The 21,776-nt window shown below is 46.2% G+C and overlaps 1 protein-coding gene across 1 annotated transcript; it reads right to left on the bottom strand.

The window, feature by feature from the left end:
• Window positions 1–724: 724 nt before the first annotated feature.
• On the bottom strand, window positions 725–20,561 carry LOC147623325 (VAMP-like protein YKT61). Its single transcript, XM_086821464.1, has 6 exons — window positions 20,262–20,561; window positions 17,816–17,913; window positions 1,591–1,695; window positions 1,435–1,500; window positions 1,245–1,331; window positions 725–1,133 (listed from the first exon to the last, which is right to left on the bottom strand). The coding sequence occupies exons 1-6, from the start codon at window positions 20,458–20,460 to the stop codon at window positions 1,083–1,085; spliced, it is 606 nt and encodes a 201-aa protein (XP_086677590.1). The 5' UTR covers window positions 20,461–20,561; the 3' UTR covers window positions 725–1,082.
• Window positions 20,562–21,776: the final 1,215 nt, after the last annotated feature.

Here is a 21,776-nt window from a genome sequence, read left to right as displayed (position 1 = left end):
TCAAGCATCACAAAAAGGGCTATCATTGATACCCATTTATTTCCAAAGGGCTTTCCCCATCTTGCTTTGGTGAGTTCTTGGGAGAGATGACAATGATTTACATTAAGGACCTTCGTTTGCCTCCCCTTCTCCTCAAGTGTTTTAATATTGCGCACGACAAATGTGCACAGGTCTCGTGGTCACCATCGCTATAGGTCAATAGAATGCAAAGTGTGGGCTTACCTGGCCGTGGCAGCTCGCTTGGGAGAGTAGGCAAGTGCAAGTTCAAAGAGGAAGTGGGAGTTGGGTTAGGGGTGTGAGTGTGGGTGTGGGTCTGGGTCTGGGTCTGGGTGTGGGTCTAGGTGTGGGTTTGCCTGGTCTCACATAGTAGCTGCTCATGAGCAAGCAAGCAGTATAGTGCTGCACTATACATTTGCCTTCTTCGCCTGTTTGTAGAAAAGCACATACCGCACGCACATAGACATTGCATAACATGCCACGCACAGAAAGTGCACACAGACATCCCACACTCAAAAATGAAAATAGTGTGACAGTCACTTTAAATTTCAGCTTAAATGAGAAAATGTATGAACATTTAACTTCTCAGAACCCAACCAAACACCCCCCCCCCCCCCCCCCCAAAAAAAAAAAAAGCATTGTCAGGAAACCAGAGGTTTGATAAGAAAAATAGATTACAAAAGCTGAATGAAAGATAGCATGCAATGAAAAGCAAGAATTAACAATCTGGTATAATGTGCTTAAAAGTTGTATTCCATGTGGAGACAAGCCAATCCATCTCAAATGTGCCATCGACTGAGAACACCCGCAAATCCTTGCTGAATCCACAGCATGCCACCTCCAAGGGAGTTAAAAAAAGACCCAATACAAATCTTCAACATCCCCTTAAGCAAGTCATGTGGCGCATGCACTTAGATCAGCAGAAACTTAACAACTGAGTGTTACAAGACCTGGTTTCTGGTTTTGCAAAATAGTTGTTAACATTGTCAAGTTATCCCAAGCTTGCACTACAGCAGCGCACAATTTACAATAAAAGGTCCCTTTGATAACCTGATTCCAATTTTCAAAAGATGAATCCCTTCAGCTCACAGTATGGTGCAGCATTGGTTGGCCTTCTTTGCCTGCTTGTAAAAAAGCTGCAAGTTCAATCATAGAACCTTATTAGAGAAACCATTTTGCACAGCCAGCCTTACAATTCAAAATGTCCCACTTGATCCAAAATCTCATAGCCATAGCCTAAAGCTAACCTGCGATGCCATACTTAGGTCAGAGCTCTTGTCCACTAGAGAGTCCAACTTCTCGCCTCTTTCAAGAACGCTATCAATAGTCTTGTGCTGCAAATACAGTGGCATGGTTGTCAACAGTGTAAGCCATTGACAAGATCACTTTCAAAGTATGTCTCGAAAGTCAAAAACATTTGGAATTCAAAGCATCTACCAAGATATGCTTTGTTTCATCCAATTCCCTCTGTATCTTCAAAAGTTTGTCAGCTTCTGTTGGGTCCTGCAGAGGCCAATACATTTGAGTTTACATGATTTTTAATGGAGTTCCTACACACGGGATATTATAGATTGTCAGTCTCTTTTCACACACCTGATATTTAATCAAGGCTTCATTCAGATACGGCCAAGCATCAGCTTTATCAGACTGCACACTTTGCCAAGAATCTCCAAAGACTTGTTGATATTCATCAAGTACCTACACAAAACATTTCATATGGTAAGAACAACAGAAATGTGATTTCCTCTACAAACATTTGCGAGAAACATCAAGGCAAGAGATATAAGCAGGATCGGTTTCAGCCAAGATTGGATTATTACAAGCAGGCATACAACAGCGTCTCTTTGTCTAGACATGTAAATGTGAGCAGTTAAAGTACAAAACCTTATGCAATCACTTGCCAAGAGCCTCCATGCCTTCTGTGTCTTTGGCCCTTCCTTTTGGTTACAACGCATGTGCAGGACAAAGCACACCTGACCTCGAACACATGGAGTAGAACCCTGGCTGACTCGTCCCAGATAGGACTCACATGGGACCAGTTTTCCACTCCAGGTCCTGCACCTTCTTGTTCAGATATGTCCACATGGCATCCAAGTGCGGGATGCACGTGACACAACTATACATTGTGGAAGGTTTTGGCTTCTTGGAGTTTGTTCAACATCCAATGCTAAGAGGTGTTAGCATATTCACCCCTATATGCTACCCATATTTGTTCCCTTTTTATGACCCTTGGCTGTGGGTTGGCAACCCTTATTTTTTCCCTTTTTCCTGGTATTTTCCCCAGGTTGGGTGTTGTAACTCCAATCGGCCAGCTCCTGTAACTCTAGTCAGCCAGGTGGGCTGGCCTCTCTCCTTCCATATGTTCATTCATTGAGTTGTGTGGTTCATGTGTTGACACACTTGCTCCCTTTTGTATCCTTCACTATGTGTCATGACCCTGTGAAAATGGAACAGCACAAGTGTGGGCATGGTGGTTGCTGAGCAAAAATATTAAATGATTCACATTTGGGGTGCCCGGACAAAGAGAATGATGTGTGGACATCTTCACGTGGTGTGAAGGGGGACCAGAACATTAATGAATTTTAATGTTTTATTCATGGGTGGCCCCTAGGCCTTAGTGGCCCTTAGGAAAACTTTAATAAACATTAAAGTTGGGGGCCTAGGATAATTTTGGAGAGAGGCCACTCCACTTTTGGAGTTACACGCGCCTCTCACCTCTCTCTCTCTTGCTTTTTGGAGAGTCGTGTAAGATTGCAAGCGTGGAGAAGAGGAGAAGGCTGGTCGACTGCATAGAAGAGTGCTGACTGCTGTTTTCCGTACAGAAGTGCCTGTACAGCTGCAGGTACAGTCGACGTGGCTGCCCGTACAGCGTAAGGCTGCTGCAGGTACAGGCGGCGCTGACAGGGGCTGAAAGCAAGTGCATGCTGTGTGTTTGGCTGCATACTGAATCTTCCGTACAGAACAGGACAGGCCGTACAGAGCTGTACGACAGCAAGTATTGCTGCAAGTACAGGCAGCGCTGGCTCAGGCGGCTGTTGCTCTACTGCTGGCGACCAGAGTACAGGCGGCTGCAGTTCTGTTGCAGGCAGGTACAGCTGCAGGTACAGTCCACGTGGCAGCTGTACGACAGTCGGTACAGGTGTGCAGACAGGTACAGCCAGTTTCAGCTCTGTTCAGACCTGAACAGTAGTGGGTGGTACATCTCCAGCTGCAGGCAGAGCTTTTCTCAGAGCTTAGTTGGTGCATCAGTCAAGTGATTGCAAGGAGGAAAGTACAGACTGGTACGATTGGCCTCACGAGTGCAGAATCACGTGCTGATTTGGTAAGCTCTGAACTTGTCCATATTCTTTCTTTCCATTGGCTTATGACTGCTGCTGCTGCAGAGTTGTGCTATCTGGCCCCTTGTGAGAGGAGGGGTATGGCAGATTGAAAGGGTGGAAACAGAGATTGGACAGTGGATGTATGTTTATGCTGAATTGTGGAACCATGTACTTGGGATATGCCAGATATGTGCTCAAGGCTGCCCTGCTGAATGGTCTTGGCTGATCAGAGGGAAACACAGAGTGTTGCTTTTGTAGGACACAGATCTGTGTGTGTGAATCCTCTGTGCTAAGAGGTTTTGTGGGCTGCGTTGTACTCAGCTTTACATCTTTTTGAATTTGAATAAAGAAATACCGAAAGGGGCGCCAAGCTTTGGGGCCAACAGGTGTCGTTCTCATTACAGTTTTTGGGGCACTCTAGCTCCAATTAAATTTGTTTTTATATTTGGACTACAAGTGGAAGGGTGACTGCTAGTCTACCACACTTTGGTTTCTACCAGAGGCCGGTTTCAAGGTTCCGTTGCCGGGACCCATCATCAACTTTCTTAAGGGGGTGAGCTCGTGGTTGACTCGGGGAAAGTCATTGCTGAAAAATTCAGCAACATGTCTGATACAGAAGACGAATATTTTTATCAAGAAGAGGAAGAGCAAGAGACCTCTCCTGAAAGAAATGAATCTAAGGATATTCTTGCAAGAGAACAGGCTGCAGATGATGAGCAATATGAGGATGTAACACAGCCAGAAGATATGCCTAGTAAAGAGGAAGATGATGCTCAGTTTAAAAATTGTTTGGCCGGTGTTATGGATGTGTTTATGCAGCTCACACAAAGTGAGAAGTTTGCTGAATTTATGAGATCCCGTACAGAGCCTGAAAAGAAGAAGAAGAAGGTGCGTTCTAAGAACCTTCCTCAGGGTCATAGTGCTGCCTTCCCACAGAATCCATCTTTTGGACAGTTTCCAAACATGCAGCATGCTTTTGGTGCTAACTCACAGAGTTCTTTCTTCGGACAGCCATCTATTCCTCAGCAGACTATGCATCCAGGTTATTTTGGTGGTGGCTCTGTGTTCCAGTCTATGACTGGGGGTTACCCTCCGAGAGGCATGGGTATGCCAGGGACTTTTGGAGCAAATTTTCAGCCTGGTATGCAGGGGACTATGTATGGTGGTATGCAGTCCGGAATGCAAGGAAACATGTTTGGGGGCATGCAACCTGGAATGCAAGCAAATATGTATGGTGGCATGCAGCCTAGTATGCATAATGGTATGTTTGGAAACATGGCTGGAATGTATGGCATGCCAAGTGTGGAAATTGGAAATGTTGACTCTATGATGGGCATGAATGCTGGGGGTAGCAATCTTGTGAAGCCACTTCCTTACGATATTGTTTGGTTTGTCAAATGCACCTGCCACATTTAACAGAATGATGGACAGGATTTTCAGGCCTCATAGAGCGTTTGTGGGCACATTCTTTGATGATATGATTGTGCATTCACAAACTGAGGAGAAGCATAGAAGGCATTTGGCCATTGTGTTTGCAGAACTCAAGAACCATAGGCTGGTTATTAATGGCAAGAAGAGTGAGTTAAGAGATACACTTCTTGGAGCATATTCTGTCTAAGGATGGAGTCCGTATGGATCCATCGAAGGTGGAAGCAATTCTTAATTGGCCAGATTTGAGAACCGTGCATGATCTTTTTGGGATTGTGTTCCTATTACAGGCGGTACATACGGTATTTTGCTGAAATTGCTTCGCCTCTTCATGCTTGAACAAAGAAGGCAACTCCGTTTAGATGGGCTGATCGGGAAATTACAGCCTTTAATAAGCTTAAAGAAAAGCTTACTTCGGATCCAGTATTGGTGTTACCGGATCTCCGAAAGGCTTTTGTTGTCCAGTGTGATGCATGTGGAAGTAGCATTGGGGAAGTTCTCATGCAGGAAGGACATGTGATAGCCTATGAGAGTAGAATATTGCAAGATGCCGAGAAGCATTTACAAGTTTATGAGAAAGAGATGTTGGCTGTAATTCATGCTCTTTCTACATGGAAACACTATTTGCTTGGGGCTGATTTCACTGTGCAGACAGATCATCAGACCTTGCGTTATTTCCTCACGCAAACTAAGCTTTCAGAGAAGCATATGCGATGGGCAAACTTTTTGTCTATGTTTCACTTCCAGATTGTGCATGTGGAAGGCAAAAAGAATGTAGTGATGGATGCTTTGTCACGCAAGCTGTCACACGACCCTGTGTTTTTCTCTGGACAGTATGCAGGTGTGCATGGGGACATGGTGGACAATGTGAATGGCATCAGGTTGGAGTCAAAAAGTAAGCCTATGTGTGGACAACCCCAAGTGTGAAGGGGGCCAAGTGATTAAAGTCTTCTCTCATAACCCATGGGGACACAGGGTTTTGGAGGGGACAAAGGTTTAAAAAGCCTTTAAAAATAAAAGAACCCTTTTTAGGGGATAATCGTGGCCTTTATGCTTATCTTAGAGGGAGTCGAGTTGCAGCATGAGTCGCATGTGCTTTTTGGGAGAAAATAGGGCTGGCGGGCTGTGCTTCAAGGTGAGCTTCACGGCTGCGCTTCAGGCTGACTGTGGCTGTGTGAAGGAGAGGATATGCTGATTGACTGCGTGGCAACCAAGTACAGGCTGCTGCTCGACATCTGGTTCAGGGCTGTGTGGCGACCAAGTGCAGGTGCTGTCCTGTACGGATGTGTGCAGGCGCAACATACAGGAGGGCTGGACTGTGCGTTGGTTGGGCAGGCAGTGCACAGGGGCTGCACAGCAGATGTTTTCCACCCACAGTAACTGGCCGGCTACTGCTGCATGTTTTCCTTCTCTCTCTAAGCGGCTGGCTGGGCTGCAGAGAAGTACAGTTTTGTACTACACGTGGTCAGGACTGCTGGCCAACAGGATTGTTCACTCTCTTGTGGAGGGTGGCAAGTTGCAGGAGAAACAGTAGAGGGAGGGCTGAAGCTGTGGCACATGCTCTTTTCTCTCTCTCTCTCTCTCTCGCTTGGTGCACAGGAGGGCTAGACTGCAGGCGCTCAGGGTTGCGTGCTCTTCTCCTAGGAGGACAGGGGCTGGTTTTTCATGAACATAGACATCATGATGATGGTGTTCAACTGATGGAACTTTCAGCTTCTCTATGCTTTGGTTCGGGACTGTTTTGGGACTGTTTATGGGCTGTTTTTGTTTGGCTGCAAATTCAGCTATGTGCTTGGGTTTTTGGCTGCAAGTACAGGTCATTTGGTTATGTTTCTTGGCATGGGAGTGATGCAAGCTCGCATGGCTGCGTGCTCATGGAGCAGATTGTTTTCTTCCTGCTAAAAAGGAACAGAGGGACCTACAGCTATGGGCATCTCTATGTTGCCACATGTTTCATGAGGGAACAGGTAACTTGATGTATGCTGTTGTTGGCACTCTTGTTGAATGGTGCCATGAATGTTTTTGTATGGAAACAGGACAGAAGTTTCAAAGGGAAACAGGCCTAAGGGTTTCGTGTGGAAACAGGTCGTAGGTTTCTCGAGGAAACATGTATTTGGGTTTCTCCAGGAGATAGGTCACATGCAGGCAGAGGGTACAGGAATGGACACATGTTTGGTACAGCCTTGCTACTGATTGGGCAGGGGACAAGGAATCCATGACAGAGATGGATAGTACCCTTGAAAGGTAGAGAGGGTTGGTACAGGTGTGTCGACTGTATGGTATGCTATGCTGTGATACTCTTTTGAGAGACAGTTTGGGAGTCTGTGTTGTGATGCAGGAGCACTGGATGTGTCAGGGTGTGATGCTGTTCATAGTGTGAGAGGCTATGGATGGTTGTGGCAGCCTTGATCATAGGAGAAAGCTTCTGTATGCAGATTCAATGTGAGAGAGTCTTTCGATGCGAACAATGGCTGGACTTGTTTGTGGATGCCGAGTGGACAAGAAGCCATGATGCAGGTTCTTTGCAGGCTTCAGGGGTTCTACTCTGACGGCTGAGTTTCCAGCCTTATTGTAATCAAAGCTCTTAAAATCAATTAAAGAAATACCGCAAGGGACGCCACTGCGTTTTGGGGCCAATCGGTGTCCGTGTACTGTTTGCAGGAGCACCCTAGCTCCCCCTGTTTGTTTTCTTTTTCTAGGTCCTCAATGGCGTTGAAGTGTTTTATGTGCGAGTGTTTGTTTCACCGCCCGTCAGATTTCTGAAGGCCGGTTTCAAGGTTCCGTTTGCCGGGACATCGTCGACTTTCTCAAGGAGGCGAGCCCGTGGTTGTCACATCAAAAGCTTCAACATGTGGAAAGTGAAAAGGAAGTGCAGGAGACAGTGCGGGATTTTGTGTGTTTGCCTATATGAGGTGAAGAGCAAGAGCTGAAGATGAAGCTCAGGAGAAAAGACACCAAGAACAAGAAGTAGTCGGCCAGGAACAAGAAGCAGTTGAAGTGTTATGGTGCAGGAGATGCGTTGAAGGCTATGGCTTTTGACAGTTTGTCACCGGTGGTATCTTCATAGAGGCTTCATGGGTTCGGAAGACAGTTTCTTTCTATGTTTAGCAATGGTGATCTACTATGCTTCATCGAGGACTTGTGCTTATCACTTGGGTGGAGTGCAAGGAGGTTTTGGGTGCCTGAGGATGTATCAGATGAGGCTCAGACGGAAGCGGAGGAACTTGACGAGGTTCTTGTTCCCGAGCAGATACTAGCACATAAGGAAAGAAAGGTACAGGGTAAAGTTTCCCGTCGCTATCCTGTGAAGTTCAAGAGCTGTTCACTGATGGATGCGAAGTGGATGGAGGAGGTTCACTGATGGATGCGAAGTGGATGGAGGAGGATGACTTAGCAGATTCACCTCAGGATTTGCAACTTTATCTTGATGCCTTTGAGTTGGAGTCGATTCTTGTTACGGCTCATTCAGGTTCAGCAGAGCATAGGTTTGGAGCATTACCTGATGCTCAAGAGGGGGGTAGCACCTCCGCTCCCTTGTTACAGACAGGCTCAGTTGTTATCTAGGAGTCGCTTGGTGACATCTTTGTATTCACCCGAAGGTACTGGAGGCTGACAGTACATCTGCTTATGGGACTTCTATGATCTTGTGTACTAGTCACATGAGATGGTGGTTGAGTATGGTTCACAGTCGCATGCACCTTGAACTATAACTGCAACTATGGATAACTCTATGGAGGGCATAAGTCTTGAGAGCAGTCCTAGAGTTGGTTTGGTTCATGGATATATGGATCGAACTCTATTTGTGCATGTATGCATACACTTTTTGAGGTAGAGGTATTTTTGTATTCTGGTGCCATTGGTTCCTGGTATCATTGAGAATACATTGGGAAATACTCTGCATTGTGTCGTGTGCTGCATGTATATTGGTATGATACATCAAGTGCTTTATTATGTTCATGGATGCACCATTGGGTGTGACTCCTGCGGGGTGGCCATGAGACATATGCGGGAAAGTACTTAGTGGATGTAGTGTTTGGATGCATTGAGTGCTTTCATATGCTCATGTTTTACCTTCAGTCGTGGGTCCTGCGGGATGTCCATGGGCGTAAGGCTTGCGAGCAGCCCTTAGACTGTTACTTTGCAGTAGGTAGAGCATTTTGAGGAGCATATTGTTTGCGAATGCATGTGTGTCATGCATATGTGTGCCATATGTAGAATGATGCATGGTTTTGTTTTTGGCTAACACAGTTAACGTGTTTCCATTTGATTTTAGACTTTTGCTGTAGGTTCTGAAGGAACAAGCAAGAGGTGTTTGTCACTTTGGCGTGATAGTATGGCCTATTGTGCAGGATGATTGTTTTATCACCCAGATGCATTGGAGGGCCATTGTTTTTGTCATATGGGGAGTCTTTGCTCATAAGATGCCTTACTGTGCCATTGAGTGCAATCGAGGACGCTTGCCATTTTTCAAGAGGGGGGTATGTCACGACCCTGTGTTTTTCTCTGGACAGTATGCAGGTGTGCATGGGGACATGGTGGACAGTGTGAATGGCATCAGGTTGGAGTCAAAAAGTAAGCCTATGTGTGGACAACCCCAAGTGTGAAGGGGGCCAAGTGATTAAAGTCTTCTCTCATAACCCATGGGGACAAAGGGTTTTGGAGGGGACAAAGGTTTAAAAAGCCTTTAAAAATAAAAGAACCCTTTTTAGGGGATAATCGTGGCCTTTATGCTTATCTTAGAGGGAGTCGAGTTGCAGCATGAGTCGCATGTGCTTTTTGGGAGAAAATAGGGCTGGCGGGCTGTGCTTCAAGGTGAGCTTCAGGGCTGCGCTTCAGGCTGACTGTGGCTGCGTGAAGGAGAGGATATGCTGATTGACTGCGTGGCAACCAAGTACAGGCTGCTGCTCGACATCTGGTTCAGGGCTGTGTGGCGACCAGGTGCAGGTGCTGTCCTGTACGGATGTGCGCAGGCGCAGCATACAGGAGGGCTGGACTGTGCATTGGTTGGGCAGGCAGTGCACAGGGGCTGCACAGCAGATGTTTTCCACCCACAGTAACTGGCCGGCTACTGCTGCATGTTTTCCTTCTCTCTCTAGGCGGCTGGCTGGGCTGCAGAGAAGTACAGTTTTGTACTACACGTGGTTAGGACTGCTGGCCGACAGGATTGTTCACTCTCTTGTGGAGGGTGGCAAGTTGCAGGAGAAACAGTAGAGGGAGGGCTGAAGCTGTGGCACATGCTCTTTTCTCTCTCTCTCTCGCTTGGTGCACAGGAGGGCTAGACTGCAGGCGCTCAGGGTTGCGTGCTCTTCTCCTAGGAGGACAGGGGCTGGTTTTTCATGAACATAGACATCATGATGATGGTGTTCAACTGATGGAACTTTCAGCTTCTCTATGCTTTGGTTCGGGACTGTTTTGGGACTGTTTATGGGCTGTTTTTGTTTGGCTGCAAATTCAGCTATGTGCTTGGGTTTTTGGCTGCAAGTACAGGTCATTTGGTTATGTTTCTTGGCATGGGAGTGATGCAAGCTCGCATGGCTGCGTGCTCATGGAGCAGATTGTTTTCTTCCTGCTAAAAAGGAACAGAGGGACCTACAGCTATAGGCATCTCTATGTTGCCACATGTTTCATGAGGGAACAGGTAACTTGATGTATGCTGTTGTTGGCACTCTTGTTGAATGGTGCCATGAATGTTTTTGTATGGAAACAGGACAGAAGTTTCAAAGGGAAACAGGCCTAAGGGTTTCGTGTGGAAACAGGTCGTAGGTTTCTCGAGGAAACATGTATTTGGGTTTCTCCAGGAGATAGGTCACATGCAGGCAGAGGGTACAGGAATGGACACATGTTTGGTACAGCCTTGCTACTGATTGGGCAGGGGACAAGGAATCCATGACAGAGATGGATAGTACCCTTGAAAGGTAGAGAGGGTTGGTATAGGTGTGTCGACTGTATGGTATGCTGTGCTGTGATACTCTTTTGAGAGACAGTTTGGGAGTCTGTGTTGTGATGCAGGAGCACTGGATGTGTCAGGGTGTGATGTTGTTCATAGTGTGAGAGGCTATGGATGGTTGTGGCAGCCTTGATCATAGGAGAAAGCTTTTGTATGCAGATTCAATGTGAGAGAGTCTTTCGATGCGAACAATGGCTGGACTTGTTTGTGGATGCCGAGTGGACAAGAAGCCATGATGCAGGTTCTTTGCAGGCTTCAGGGGTTCTACTCTGACGGCTGAGTTTCCAACCTTATTGTAATCAAAGCTCTTAAAATCAATTAAAGAAATACCGCAAGGGACGCCACTGCGTTTTGGGGCCAATCGGTGTCCGTGTACTGTTTGCAGGAGCACTCTAGCTCCCCCTGTTTGTTTTCTTTTTCTAGGTCCTCAATGGCGTTGAAGTGTTTTATGTGCGAGTGTTTGTTTCACCGCCCGTCAGATTTCTGAAGGCCGGTTTCACAAGCCCCAGGTCTCAGCAGTTTCACTTGCTTATCATCATGAGCTTGATGAAACGAAAGAGCAGTATGCCCATGATGAGGACTTTGAAAGGCTATATAATCAGATGTCTGAAGGTCAGCGGCATGAGCACTATACTCTCAGAGATGGGTTTTTGTTGATGCATGGTAGATTGTGTGTTACCAGGCAATTGCGCCTCAAGGTTATGATTGAAAGTCATGCTCCACCGTATGCAGGTCATAGAGGTATTGACGCCACGGTAAAAGCAGTGGAGACTTTCTTTTATTGGCCAACCTTGAGAAGAGATGTTGATGCCTTTGTTAGGCAATGCATCGTTTGTCAGAAGGTAAAGTTTGACCGTCAAAAGACACCAAGGTTACTACAGCCTTTACCTATTCCAGATAGACCTTGGGAGAGCATTGCCATGGATTTTATCTTTGATCTTCCACGAACACAAACGGGTAATGATGGCATTTGGACTATCATTTGCAGGTTCAGTAAGCAGGCTCATTTCATTCCCGTGCGTAAGACGATCAAAGTGGATCATATGGTGAAGTTGTTCATGGCGAACATCTTCAAGTATCATGGCTTGCCTACGTCTATCATTAGTGACCGTGATCCACGGATGACGAGTTTGTTCTAGAGAGGGTTGTTTGACAACATGGGTACAACTCTCAAGTTTTCATCTTCATTTCATCCACAAACAGATGGTCAATCGGAAGAGGCTAACTCTACAGTGCTAGATCTTCTTAAGTGTTATGTGTCAGAGCACAAGCAACAATGGGAAAAGTATCTTCCTTTGGTAGAGTTTGCCTATAACAACACTGTCCATACCTCTACGGGCAAGGCGCCTTTTGAGATTGTGGAAGGAGGGACGAAGGTACCACCCATTTTGCATACAAAGGATAAGATCTTTGAGGCTGATCAGTATGTGGCGAATATGGATGAAGCTTATCAGAGAGTTAAGTTGGCACTCCAGAAAACTCAACAAAAGCAAAAGAAAGCCGCAGACCGTCACAGACGTGCTTTAGAGTTTGCATTGGGTGATTGGGTTCTTTTGCGCTTTGAAAAGGCTAGACTCAAGAAGATGAGGGTAAAGAGTGCTTATTCCCTAAGTTGAGCATTCGTTATTATGGGCCTTTTCAGGTATTGGAAAAGATTGGTGAGGTGGCCTATCGCTTGAAGCTACCAGATCGCCGGAGGATTCACAATGCTTTTCACGTGAGTCTCCTTAGACCTTTCCGTGGGGATGTGCCTAAGGATGTATCAGATGAGGCTCAGCCGGAAGTTGAGGAACTTGATTGGGTTATTATTCCAGAGCAGATACTGGCACATAAGGAAAGAAAGGTACGAGGTAAAGTTTCCCGTCGCTATCTTGTGAAGTTCAAGAACTATTCACCGATGGATGCGAAGTGGATGGAGGAAGGTGACTTAACAGATTCACCTCAGATTTTGCAACTTTATCTCGATGCCTTTGAGTTGGAGCCGACTCTTGTTATGGCTCATTCAGGTTCAGCAGAGCATGAGTTGGAGCCGACTCTTGTTATGGCTCATTCAGGTTCAGCAGAGCATGGGTCTAGAGCATTGCCTAATGCTCAAGAGGGGGGTAGCACCTCCACTCCCTTGATACAGACAGGCTCAGATGACATCTAGAGGTCGCTTGGTGCAGTTTTTTGTCTCACCCGAAGGTACTGATGGCTGACGGTACATCTGTTTATGGGACTTCTATGATATATGTGTACTAGTCACATTGGATGTTGTGGTTGTGTATGGTTCACAGTGGTATACAACTTGAACTATTACTACGCCATTGGTTTGTAGTGAATGATGTTACATGTGTATGGCTTAGAGAGATTGGGACGCTGATCTTGCCATATTGTATATTTCACTTTGGATATTTTGCTGTATCACCAGAATGCAATCGAGGACGCTTGCCATTTTTCAAGAGGGGGGTATGTCATGACCCTGTGAAAATGGAACAGCACAAGTGTGGGCATGGTGGTTGCTGAGCAAAAATATTAAATGATTCACATTTGGGGTGCTCGGACAAAGAGAATGATGTGTGGACATCTTTAGGTGTGAAGGGGGACCAGAACATTAATGAATTTTAATGTTTTATTCATGGGTGGCCCCTAGGCCTTAGTGGCCCCTAGGAAAACTTTAATAAACATTAAAGTTGGGGGCCTAGGATAATTTTGGAGAGAGACCACTCCACTTTTGGAGTTACACGCCTCTCTCATCTCTCTCTCTTGCTTTTTGGAGAGCCGTGTAAGTTTGCAAGCGTGGAGAAGAGGAGAAGGCTGGTCGATTGCATAGAAGAGTGCTGACTGCTGTTTTCCGTATAGAAGTGCCCGTACAGCCGCAGGTACAGTCCACGTGGCTGCCCATACAGGGCACACTGCTGCAGGTACAGGCGGCGCTGACGGGGGCTGAAAGCAGGTGCATGCTGTGTGTTTGGCTGCATACTGAATCTTCCGTACAGAACAGGACAGGCCGTACAGAGCTGTACGACAGCAAGTATTGCTGCAGGTACAGGCGGCGCTGGCTCAGGCAGCTGTTGCTTTACTGCTGGCGACCACAGTACAGGCGGCTGTAGTTCTGTTGCAGGCAGGTACAGCTGCAGGTACAGTCCACGTGGCAGCTGTACGATAGCTGGTACATGTGTACGGACAAGTACAGCCAGTTTCAGCTCTGCTCAGACCTGAACAGTAGTGGGCGGTACATCTCCAACTGCAGGCAGAGCTTTTCTCAGAGCTTAGTTGGTGCATCAGTCAAGTGATTGCAAGGAGGAAAGTACAGACTGGTACGATTGGCCTCACGAGTGCAGAATCACGTGCTGATTTGGTAAGCTCTGAACTTGTCAATCATTCTTTCTTTCCATTGGCTTATGTCTGCTGCAGAGTTGTGCTATCTGGCCCTTTGTGAGAGGAGGGGTATGGCAGATTGAAAGGGTGCAAACAGAGATGACAGTGGATGTATGTTTATGCTGAATTGTGGAACCATGTACTTGGGATATGCCAGATGTGTGCTCAAGGCTGCCCTACTGAATGGTCTTGGCTGATCAGAGGGAAACACAGAGTGTTGCTTTTGTAGGACACAGATGTGTGTGTGAATCCTCTGTGCTCAGAGGTTTTGTGGGCTGCCAGATTGGACATACAGGTGTATTCTCCTGGCTAGTTTTGTTGTACTCAGCTTTACATCTTTTTGAATTTGAATAAAGAAATACTGAAAGGGGCACCAAGCTTTGGGGGGCCAACAGGTGTCATTCTCATTACAGTTTTTGGGGCACTCTAGATCCAATTAAATTTGTTTTTATATTTGGACTACAAGTGGAAGGGTGACTTGTTTTGTGATAAGAGTGTGCACAGAGCAAAAGCAAAGGAAGCACTAGAATGTGAGTGCAAGAGAGAGAGAGAGAGAGATGTGAAGTCAATAAGCTGAATACACTGCAGTGAATGCAATCCCAAGCAAGAGACCAAATAGTCTCATAGTGAAACCGGCCTCTCGTAGAAACCAAAGTGCGGTAGACTAGCCCTGCACAAAGAGAAGAAAGGCAACTGAGGAGAGGAGCTAGAGAGAAGTAGGCGACGGAGGTGACAGGCAACGCACACGGAAAGTGCAAAGAGGGGATCTGTGTTCTGGCCTTGGGCTTTGAATCCGTGTACTTTCCTGTACCTTGGATCTGTACACCATCATCTGGGACTGAATCAGTGTTTAGGTTTGCTGAGCCTGATGCTCTGATACCAATGTAACACGCGGAAGCTCTGGGTAGTCTTCTTTCAGCCCTAAACACTCTTGGAAACCTTCTGATGCAAAAACGCAGGTAGAGAGAGAGTAGAGAGAGAGAGTGAGAAGTGCTGGAATTTCAGTATATACTATGGTACAAAAAGGGTACATATCTTGGGCTGCCTTCATAAAAAGGTGGTTAACCCTAAAATCTGTCCCCTGGGACCTCTAGTGATCCAATCCCCTAGTGGGAGAGAATGAGTTCAATGAGGAGCACTTGGGCCTTTTTATATGGGTCTTGGACCCCCTTTATGCTGGCCGACTGCTCGTCAGCCAGTCATAATTTCATTAAAGCTTATTTAATTCAGCCGACTGGTCATTAATGCTTGTTTTCGATGATGCGCCTGCAGCCCCCTTGAACTTGGTTCAGCCGCCTCCACCTCTGGTACCGCCGACTCCCTTGTGGTACAGCCGACAGGCTTTTCCTCTTGCTCTCCAAGCCCTGCTCCAGTCTACACTGCCAACAGCTCTCTGTGCTCCATATTCTGGTTCTAATGGTCCTTTTTCTGGCTGCCTTTTCTGGACTAGCTGAGGAACTTGTCCATGGGCATCTGTGCACATGACATCTTCTATGCTTTTTGTCCCCTTTTTCACCCAAGTCCCCCTCTGCCTTCCTTCCGTTGTTGCCTTGCCCTCCCCTTGCTTTCCTCTCTCCTCCACTTGCGCTTCCCTTTAGACCTTGCCTCCTCAAGTAACGGTCCCAAGGGAGGTTTATCCTCCAAGGGTGATGTGAGAGTGCCAGACTCAATTCCAGGAATGAAGACCAAGACGGTGTTCAAAGTCAGGGCAGGAATGGATTGTGGACTAGAGGAAGACCAGATGCATAGATCTTAGACAGAGTGGTTTGGAGAACAGGCCGGATGTTCAGAGAAAAAGGGTTGCCAGGGATGGATGATGACAGAGGGACTTCGGGAAAAGGATTGGGATGATGACAATCATCCAAGAGCAGGTTGGAATCCCGTCATCAAGTTTAGCAGAGGGGGATGTCATGTGCACAGATGCCCATGGACAAGTTCCTCAGCTAGTCCAGATAGGCAGCCAGAAAAAGGACCATTAGAACCAGAAAATGAAGCACAGAGAGCTGTTGGCAGTGTAGACTGGAGCAGGGCTTGGAGAGCAAGAGGAAAAGCCTGTCGGCTGTACCAGAGGTGGAGGCGGCTGAACCAAGTTGAAGGGGGTTGCAGGCGCATCATCGAAAACAAGCGTTAATGACCAGTCGGCTGAATTAAATAAGCTTTAATGAAATTATGACTGACCGACCAGCAGTCGGCCAGCATAAAGGGGGTCCAAGACCCATATAAAAAGGCCCAAGTGCTCCTCATTGAACTCATTCTCTCCCACTAGGGGATTTTATCACTAGAGGTCCCATAGGGGACAGATTTTAGGGTTAACCACCTTTTTATGAAGGCAGCCAAGGGCTGCAAGATATGTACCCTTTTTGTACCATAGTATATACTGAAATTCCAGCACTTCTCACTCTCTCTCTACTCTCTCTCTACTCTCTCTCTACCTGCGTTTTTGCATCGGATGGTGCGTTTTTGCATCAGAAGGTTTCCAAGAGTGTTTAGGGCTGAAAGAAGACTACCCAGAGCTTCCACGTGTTACAGAAGAAGTGGAGGGTTGGATGCGGCGCAAAGCAGACCTGCAGAGGAGACGCACAAGTTGCACTGATCAAGAAGGGGAGCAAGGCAAGAGAAGTATATGAGTACTTCAGAGACAGACTTGGAGTACTAGAGATGGATATGATGTTGAGGGGGAGTGTTGAGATAGCAAGTTCATCCAAATAGTGTCGGTGTGACACGTGTGGTATGCATTAGCAGTAGGAGTATGTGGACAATAACCAGCCTTGCCCAATGGCCAAGTGTGGACATTTGACGTTGAGGTGGAGGGGGGGGGGGAGGTCAACTCGAATCGCATGGTACCACCACTTTTGCTCTTTTTTATCATCCTGTTGTTCTTTTGAAGTCATGCTGGAAGAATCCTTGAAGTTGTCATCAAGTGACTCAATAAAGTTTTCCATAGATGTGTCCAGGTTAGGAAAGTCAACTTTAGTTCCACAAATATTTTCCATGTCAGTATGTCAAATCTCTGAAGAAATTATTTAAGCCAGGCTAGTACTAACATGAAGCGCATGAGCTACTGCATGTTTTTCTTTTGAATTATCTCAACAATCTACTGAGGTCGAAAGTTGCACATTACGGTTTTGAGTAGCATTGGGTCATTTGGGGCATTCAAAACATCTATGGTTGCCATGATAAATTGTGCACTTTTGTTGTGCACGAGAAGACAAGGCTTTTGAAGGACAAGGATTGCGAGGTGATTCGCAGCCAGATCCACATGAATCATGATGACACAAAGAAGTAGAGAGGAGGAGAAGAGAGACTTTTTATCTAAACTACTCGTCCTGTATATTACTAAATGAATTGAGTAATTACAATTATTGGCAAAGATCCAAATCAAATCTGAGCCCTAAATGATGTGCATGACCTAACTGTTACGCATGAACTAAATGCTTATCGACCTCCTATGTGGGTTACAGCATGCCCTTGGTCTTCGCTCTCCAACCTCTATCCCTTCCTTTATATAGGAATTTCGATAGGCTAGAGGCAAGTGGAAGAAGTCATGCTCGGTCAAGCCCCTGCCTGCCTATGACCTCAGGCAGGCAGGGTGCCCAAATGCTGAACCCTTTATGTTAGCTTGAAACATAGAACCTGCTGTTCTCACTACAGGACATCTATGACCCCCAAAAATTGTTTAACAATGCCACATCAGAGCTCTATGCCCATAAAATCTTTTGCCACAATTGGCTTTCTACTGCAATGCAATGCTCATATCGCATACCTTACTCACTACTGAAAAGGCACTCCTCATGGGATACTGTGCATCTACGAATGCTACACCACAAAGCCCATTCCGGTTGTATGTATGCACCATATAGTCTGCAAGAAAGGAAAAAATATATATTATTAATATTCTTTTCAGAGTAGAGCCTTTGGAAATCACTCTTGATCTGTGAAATGAAATATACACTTAACAGACCATAAGCACAAAGTTGGCCCACAATCAGTGAGCATCAGTAATTTTCAAGGATAGGTTGAATGAAATCACATAACAATGGAAACATAAGTGGGCCACATATTACATTGATACTGCCTTTGAAATAGAATATGGAGAAATGCAACCCCCAAAAAAAAAAAAAAGATGATACATGTTTAAGATGTAAATTATGGTATGGGGATATAAACTTAGCAAGAGGCAAATCATATTTTCATCTCTCATCACAGATGCACTAAGGAGATCCTAGAGGAACTGCCTGCCAACTGTCCACACAACCTGTCCAGCACCCAGACGAAACCCAAATCTGAAAGAACGCGGAACAGCAGAAGCATAGCATGCGCGGAACAGCAGAGCATCATGTGAGCATAAGCATAGCATGCGGGCAGAGGCCACCAACCGGCCGAGTCCCCCCTCCCCCACACACAACATCCCATGAGGCCCCCAATAAAGGGGGGGAATGAGGGGAGACGAATGGGCATTTAGCCCTATATAGAGGGGTGGTCAAATAGACCCCAACCCACTATGTGGGATATTACACTACCACATGGCAACATGAGGAGCAGGAGGATTCCAACACCCCCTTGGAAGTAAAGCCCAATGCCGAGCAGGAGCCGACGAGGCTCAGATGCGAAGCCCGATGCCAAGCAGGAGCCAATGAGGCTCTGATACCATGAAAGAACACGGAACAGCAGAGCATCACGTGAGCGCAAGCATAGCACGCGGACGGAGGCCATGAACTGGCCAAGTCCCCCCTACCCCACCCGATCATCCCATGAGACCACCAATAAATGTGTGGGATGAGGGAAGACCAATGGGCATTTAGCCCTATATAGAGGGGTCAAGTTGACCCCAACCCAGAACGTGGGATATTACACTGCCACATGGCAGCGTGAGGAGCAAGAGAGCAAGATTTCATTCCAACAAAATCTGGTCTTTCCCTGCCCGGCATCATTCCTAAGATCCTGTGAGAATCCCCGTTCCTGATAAAGGTTGCCTGTAGGGAGTTCTAATGCAAATGATTCTAAGCATACAGATTATCCATAAGCCAGCATCATGCTCAGAGGGGCTCCAAGCTTTAGTTGTTATCCATGGGGTGCTTGTATGAATTGAATGCTTCTGTAAGATAGAGCATGTATCATCTATAGTTACCAACACGTGAGTCCCAGATTCTCCTATGGCTTTGCCTCATAGCCGTCTTGACTGGCAAGAACATTTAGAGTCCAGATGCATAGTATAATTGCCATGGTTGAAGGACTCAACCCATCACAGCTACTTGAGTGATGGGTAAGCATTTCACTCTTCTAATCTCGTCTATATGAAATTTCTCTCTCTGCTCTCATTTGACTTAAAGACCAAACTGAGCAGGCATGTCTTAGTTTAGCCATCTGCCAAGGCGGAGATTGCAGGCTATGTTTGGGTTGGTGGCAGAAAGTTCCCATACCTTGCAGAAGGTTGCTGGATAGTACACCTACTTTAGGCAGGTTGCCCATGAAGTGGCTGTATTGAAATTGAAGAGACTAAAGTCCAGCTGTGTGTTATTTAACCCTATAGAATCTTGAATATGTACCCTGTCCCTATTAGAATGCCCTGTTGCCAAGCATGTCAATGCAATTCATATTTCCCCTAAATAGTGGCACTCCCCCCTCCTCCCCCTTTCTCTCTGTGCCAAACATGTCGAAGCAACTCATATTTCCCCTAAATAATGGCACTCCCCACACCCCCCCCCTTCCCAACAGCCCTCCGTGCATGCAATTCACCAGATTCCAAACTTCAGACAGATAAATCTATGGTCGTCTGGACATGTCCTGTCACCCCCACCCCCTTTTTTGTCCACATGATGTCAAACATCCAGTCTCCAGAAAATTCAATCTATGGTGTAGTGTGATTCCAAAGGACCTTCAACTTGCCATTGCCCTAGAGAATGGGCTTTTGAAGCTCTTCCTCTTTTTTCTGTGGCTTCCAGATGATGTGATACATCCAGAATCCAGACAGATCAACATAAGGTGACATGCATGTCTGGGCATGCGGTGTCACCGAGAATGCCATTAACCTAAAGAGTAAAGCGCGTGCCCGGCCCCCGCTACCCCCTTCAACACCACCGCACCAAATCTCTTTTAAGGCATTCCTTCCTCATCCAGGCTATGGTACAATCTAACTGGTGGGAAGGGGACATATAAACATCGGTGAAGGAAAGTACAAAACAGACAATACAGAGAGACGGGATGGGCACCTTCTTGTTTGACGGATTGGCGTTGGCCTGGGGGTGTGCGTTTGGCGATGGTGCGGGCGACGAAGAGGATGAACTCCTTGGCGCTAGCCCGCTGGAAGTAGCCGAAATGGCTCACATCGGAAGCGTTGGCCAGCACCTTGGCCTCGGATCCGGAATCAAGGCCCGTGCACTTGAGCACCAGAAGGGCCGTGATCTTCATCCCTAGGCCGCCCTCTCTGCAAATCGATCTCTTGTTGTTGATGCTGTTTCTTTTGTTGTTGGTTTTGGTTGGAAAGCTTACGATTTGATCTAACACCCTCAGCGAAGGCCTTTTGTACTCTCATAAGTAACCACGTGGCACGTTTGAAAAAAGCAGTGAATTTTTATTTTGTTTTTACACATGCTATGGATGTTTACAAAGGTGTGGGAAAAGTCGCCCTCCACGGTGCCGTGCCGTCACACCCCGTAGCCCCCCAGCCCCTCGGAGCTTTGCCGTCACTCCACCCCTGCCGTGCGGTGAGAATAGGATACCAATAAATTTTTCTACTCATTGTGCCTCGAAAACTTCCCCAACCAAAAAAAATTGGTAGCCCAACGAAATGCACGCTTCCATCATGGCTTCAGTAGTGCATCCTCTATGGGTTTGTTTTTCCAACACTTCCCCCCTTTTTTGACCAGATTTTGATTATAGTTCTTTTCCCAATAAGGTTCTCTATGAATGCCACAAATGTGTAATCCACTTGCTTTTCCTTGAGATACCATCTTCTAGTTTTAGGACCAAATTTAACCTGTTTAGGCTTCAAATCCAGAACAAGTTAAATTAGGTCTGGTTTTGTAAGGGAGGAAGATAGATGGAATCTGTTGTGTAATCTTTTGAATGTAGGCAAGGAAAGGTTTATGACTAGAGGGTGGTGTGTTCAAGAAGGACATCTTGTTTAAATGGGTCTAGATGTAATATATATACTTAATATTGGTCCCCAAAAAAAAAAAACTTCCCCAACCAAAAACCTCAAGTGAACACTAACCAAAAAACGCTCGTTGTTGCTCAAATCTCGTTGCTTATTCAGCCTAGACCACACGTCGTAAGAGCATGTTCACACCACAGGGACGAGCTTATATTTTAACAAGTAGATGCTCCACAAGGGCAATGATGGGATTGAGTAGATCTCTCGGGTGTCATTAATTTTGGTCCAATCTAAGGGCTCATACTCTCATATGACATGGAGACTAGGACCCATGTACTTAGAGAATAACCACCCTATCTTTTTGTAAAGGACTAATTTTACAAATGATTATGATTTTTCAAGTGTAAATTTGAATTGTGCAAAGCATACATGAGTGAAAGCCAAATGGTAAATTCAATCATGGGTGTGTGCATCAACAAACATTGAATCCGGAGACTAAGTGGTCGACAGGTGGAGGCTAACCCATTAGATCAGATGGGGTTAGGCTTGGGCAACGGATTTGGTGGGAGTTGAATGGATTAAATACTGGAAAGTTGGTGTGACAGGTGGACTCGGAAATACAAGTACTTTC

Source organism: Cibotium barometz, chromosome 27 (assembly GCF_041138505.1).
Source record: "Cibotium barometz isolate CiBa-2024 chromosome 27, ASM4113850v1, whole genome shotgun sequence".
Classification (NCBI taxonomy): domain Eukaryota; kingdom Viridiplantae; phylum Streptophyta; class Polypodiopsida; order Cyatheales; family Cibotiaceae; genus Cibotium; species Cibotium barometz.
The sequence above is the reverse complement of the archived record's forward strand: the minus strand, read 5'-3'. Positions and strand labels throughout refer to the sequence as shown.

Bases quoted from the DNA above. Each gene is read 5' to 3' on its own strand.
- LOC147623325 (XM_086821464.1), bottom strand. From the start codon at position 20,460: ATGAAGATCACGGCCCTTCTGGTGCTCAAGTGCACGGGCCTTGATTCC. The intron at 1,501-1,590 runs GTGTGTGAAAAG...TGGCCTCTGCAG, and splicing joins AAGCCTTGATTAAATATCAG to GACCCAACAGAAGCTGACAA. The intron at 1,332-1,434 runs GTAGATGCTTTG...CTGTATTTGCAG, and splicing joins ATGAAACAAAGCATATCTTG to CACAAGACTATTGATAGCGT.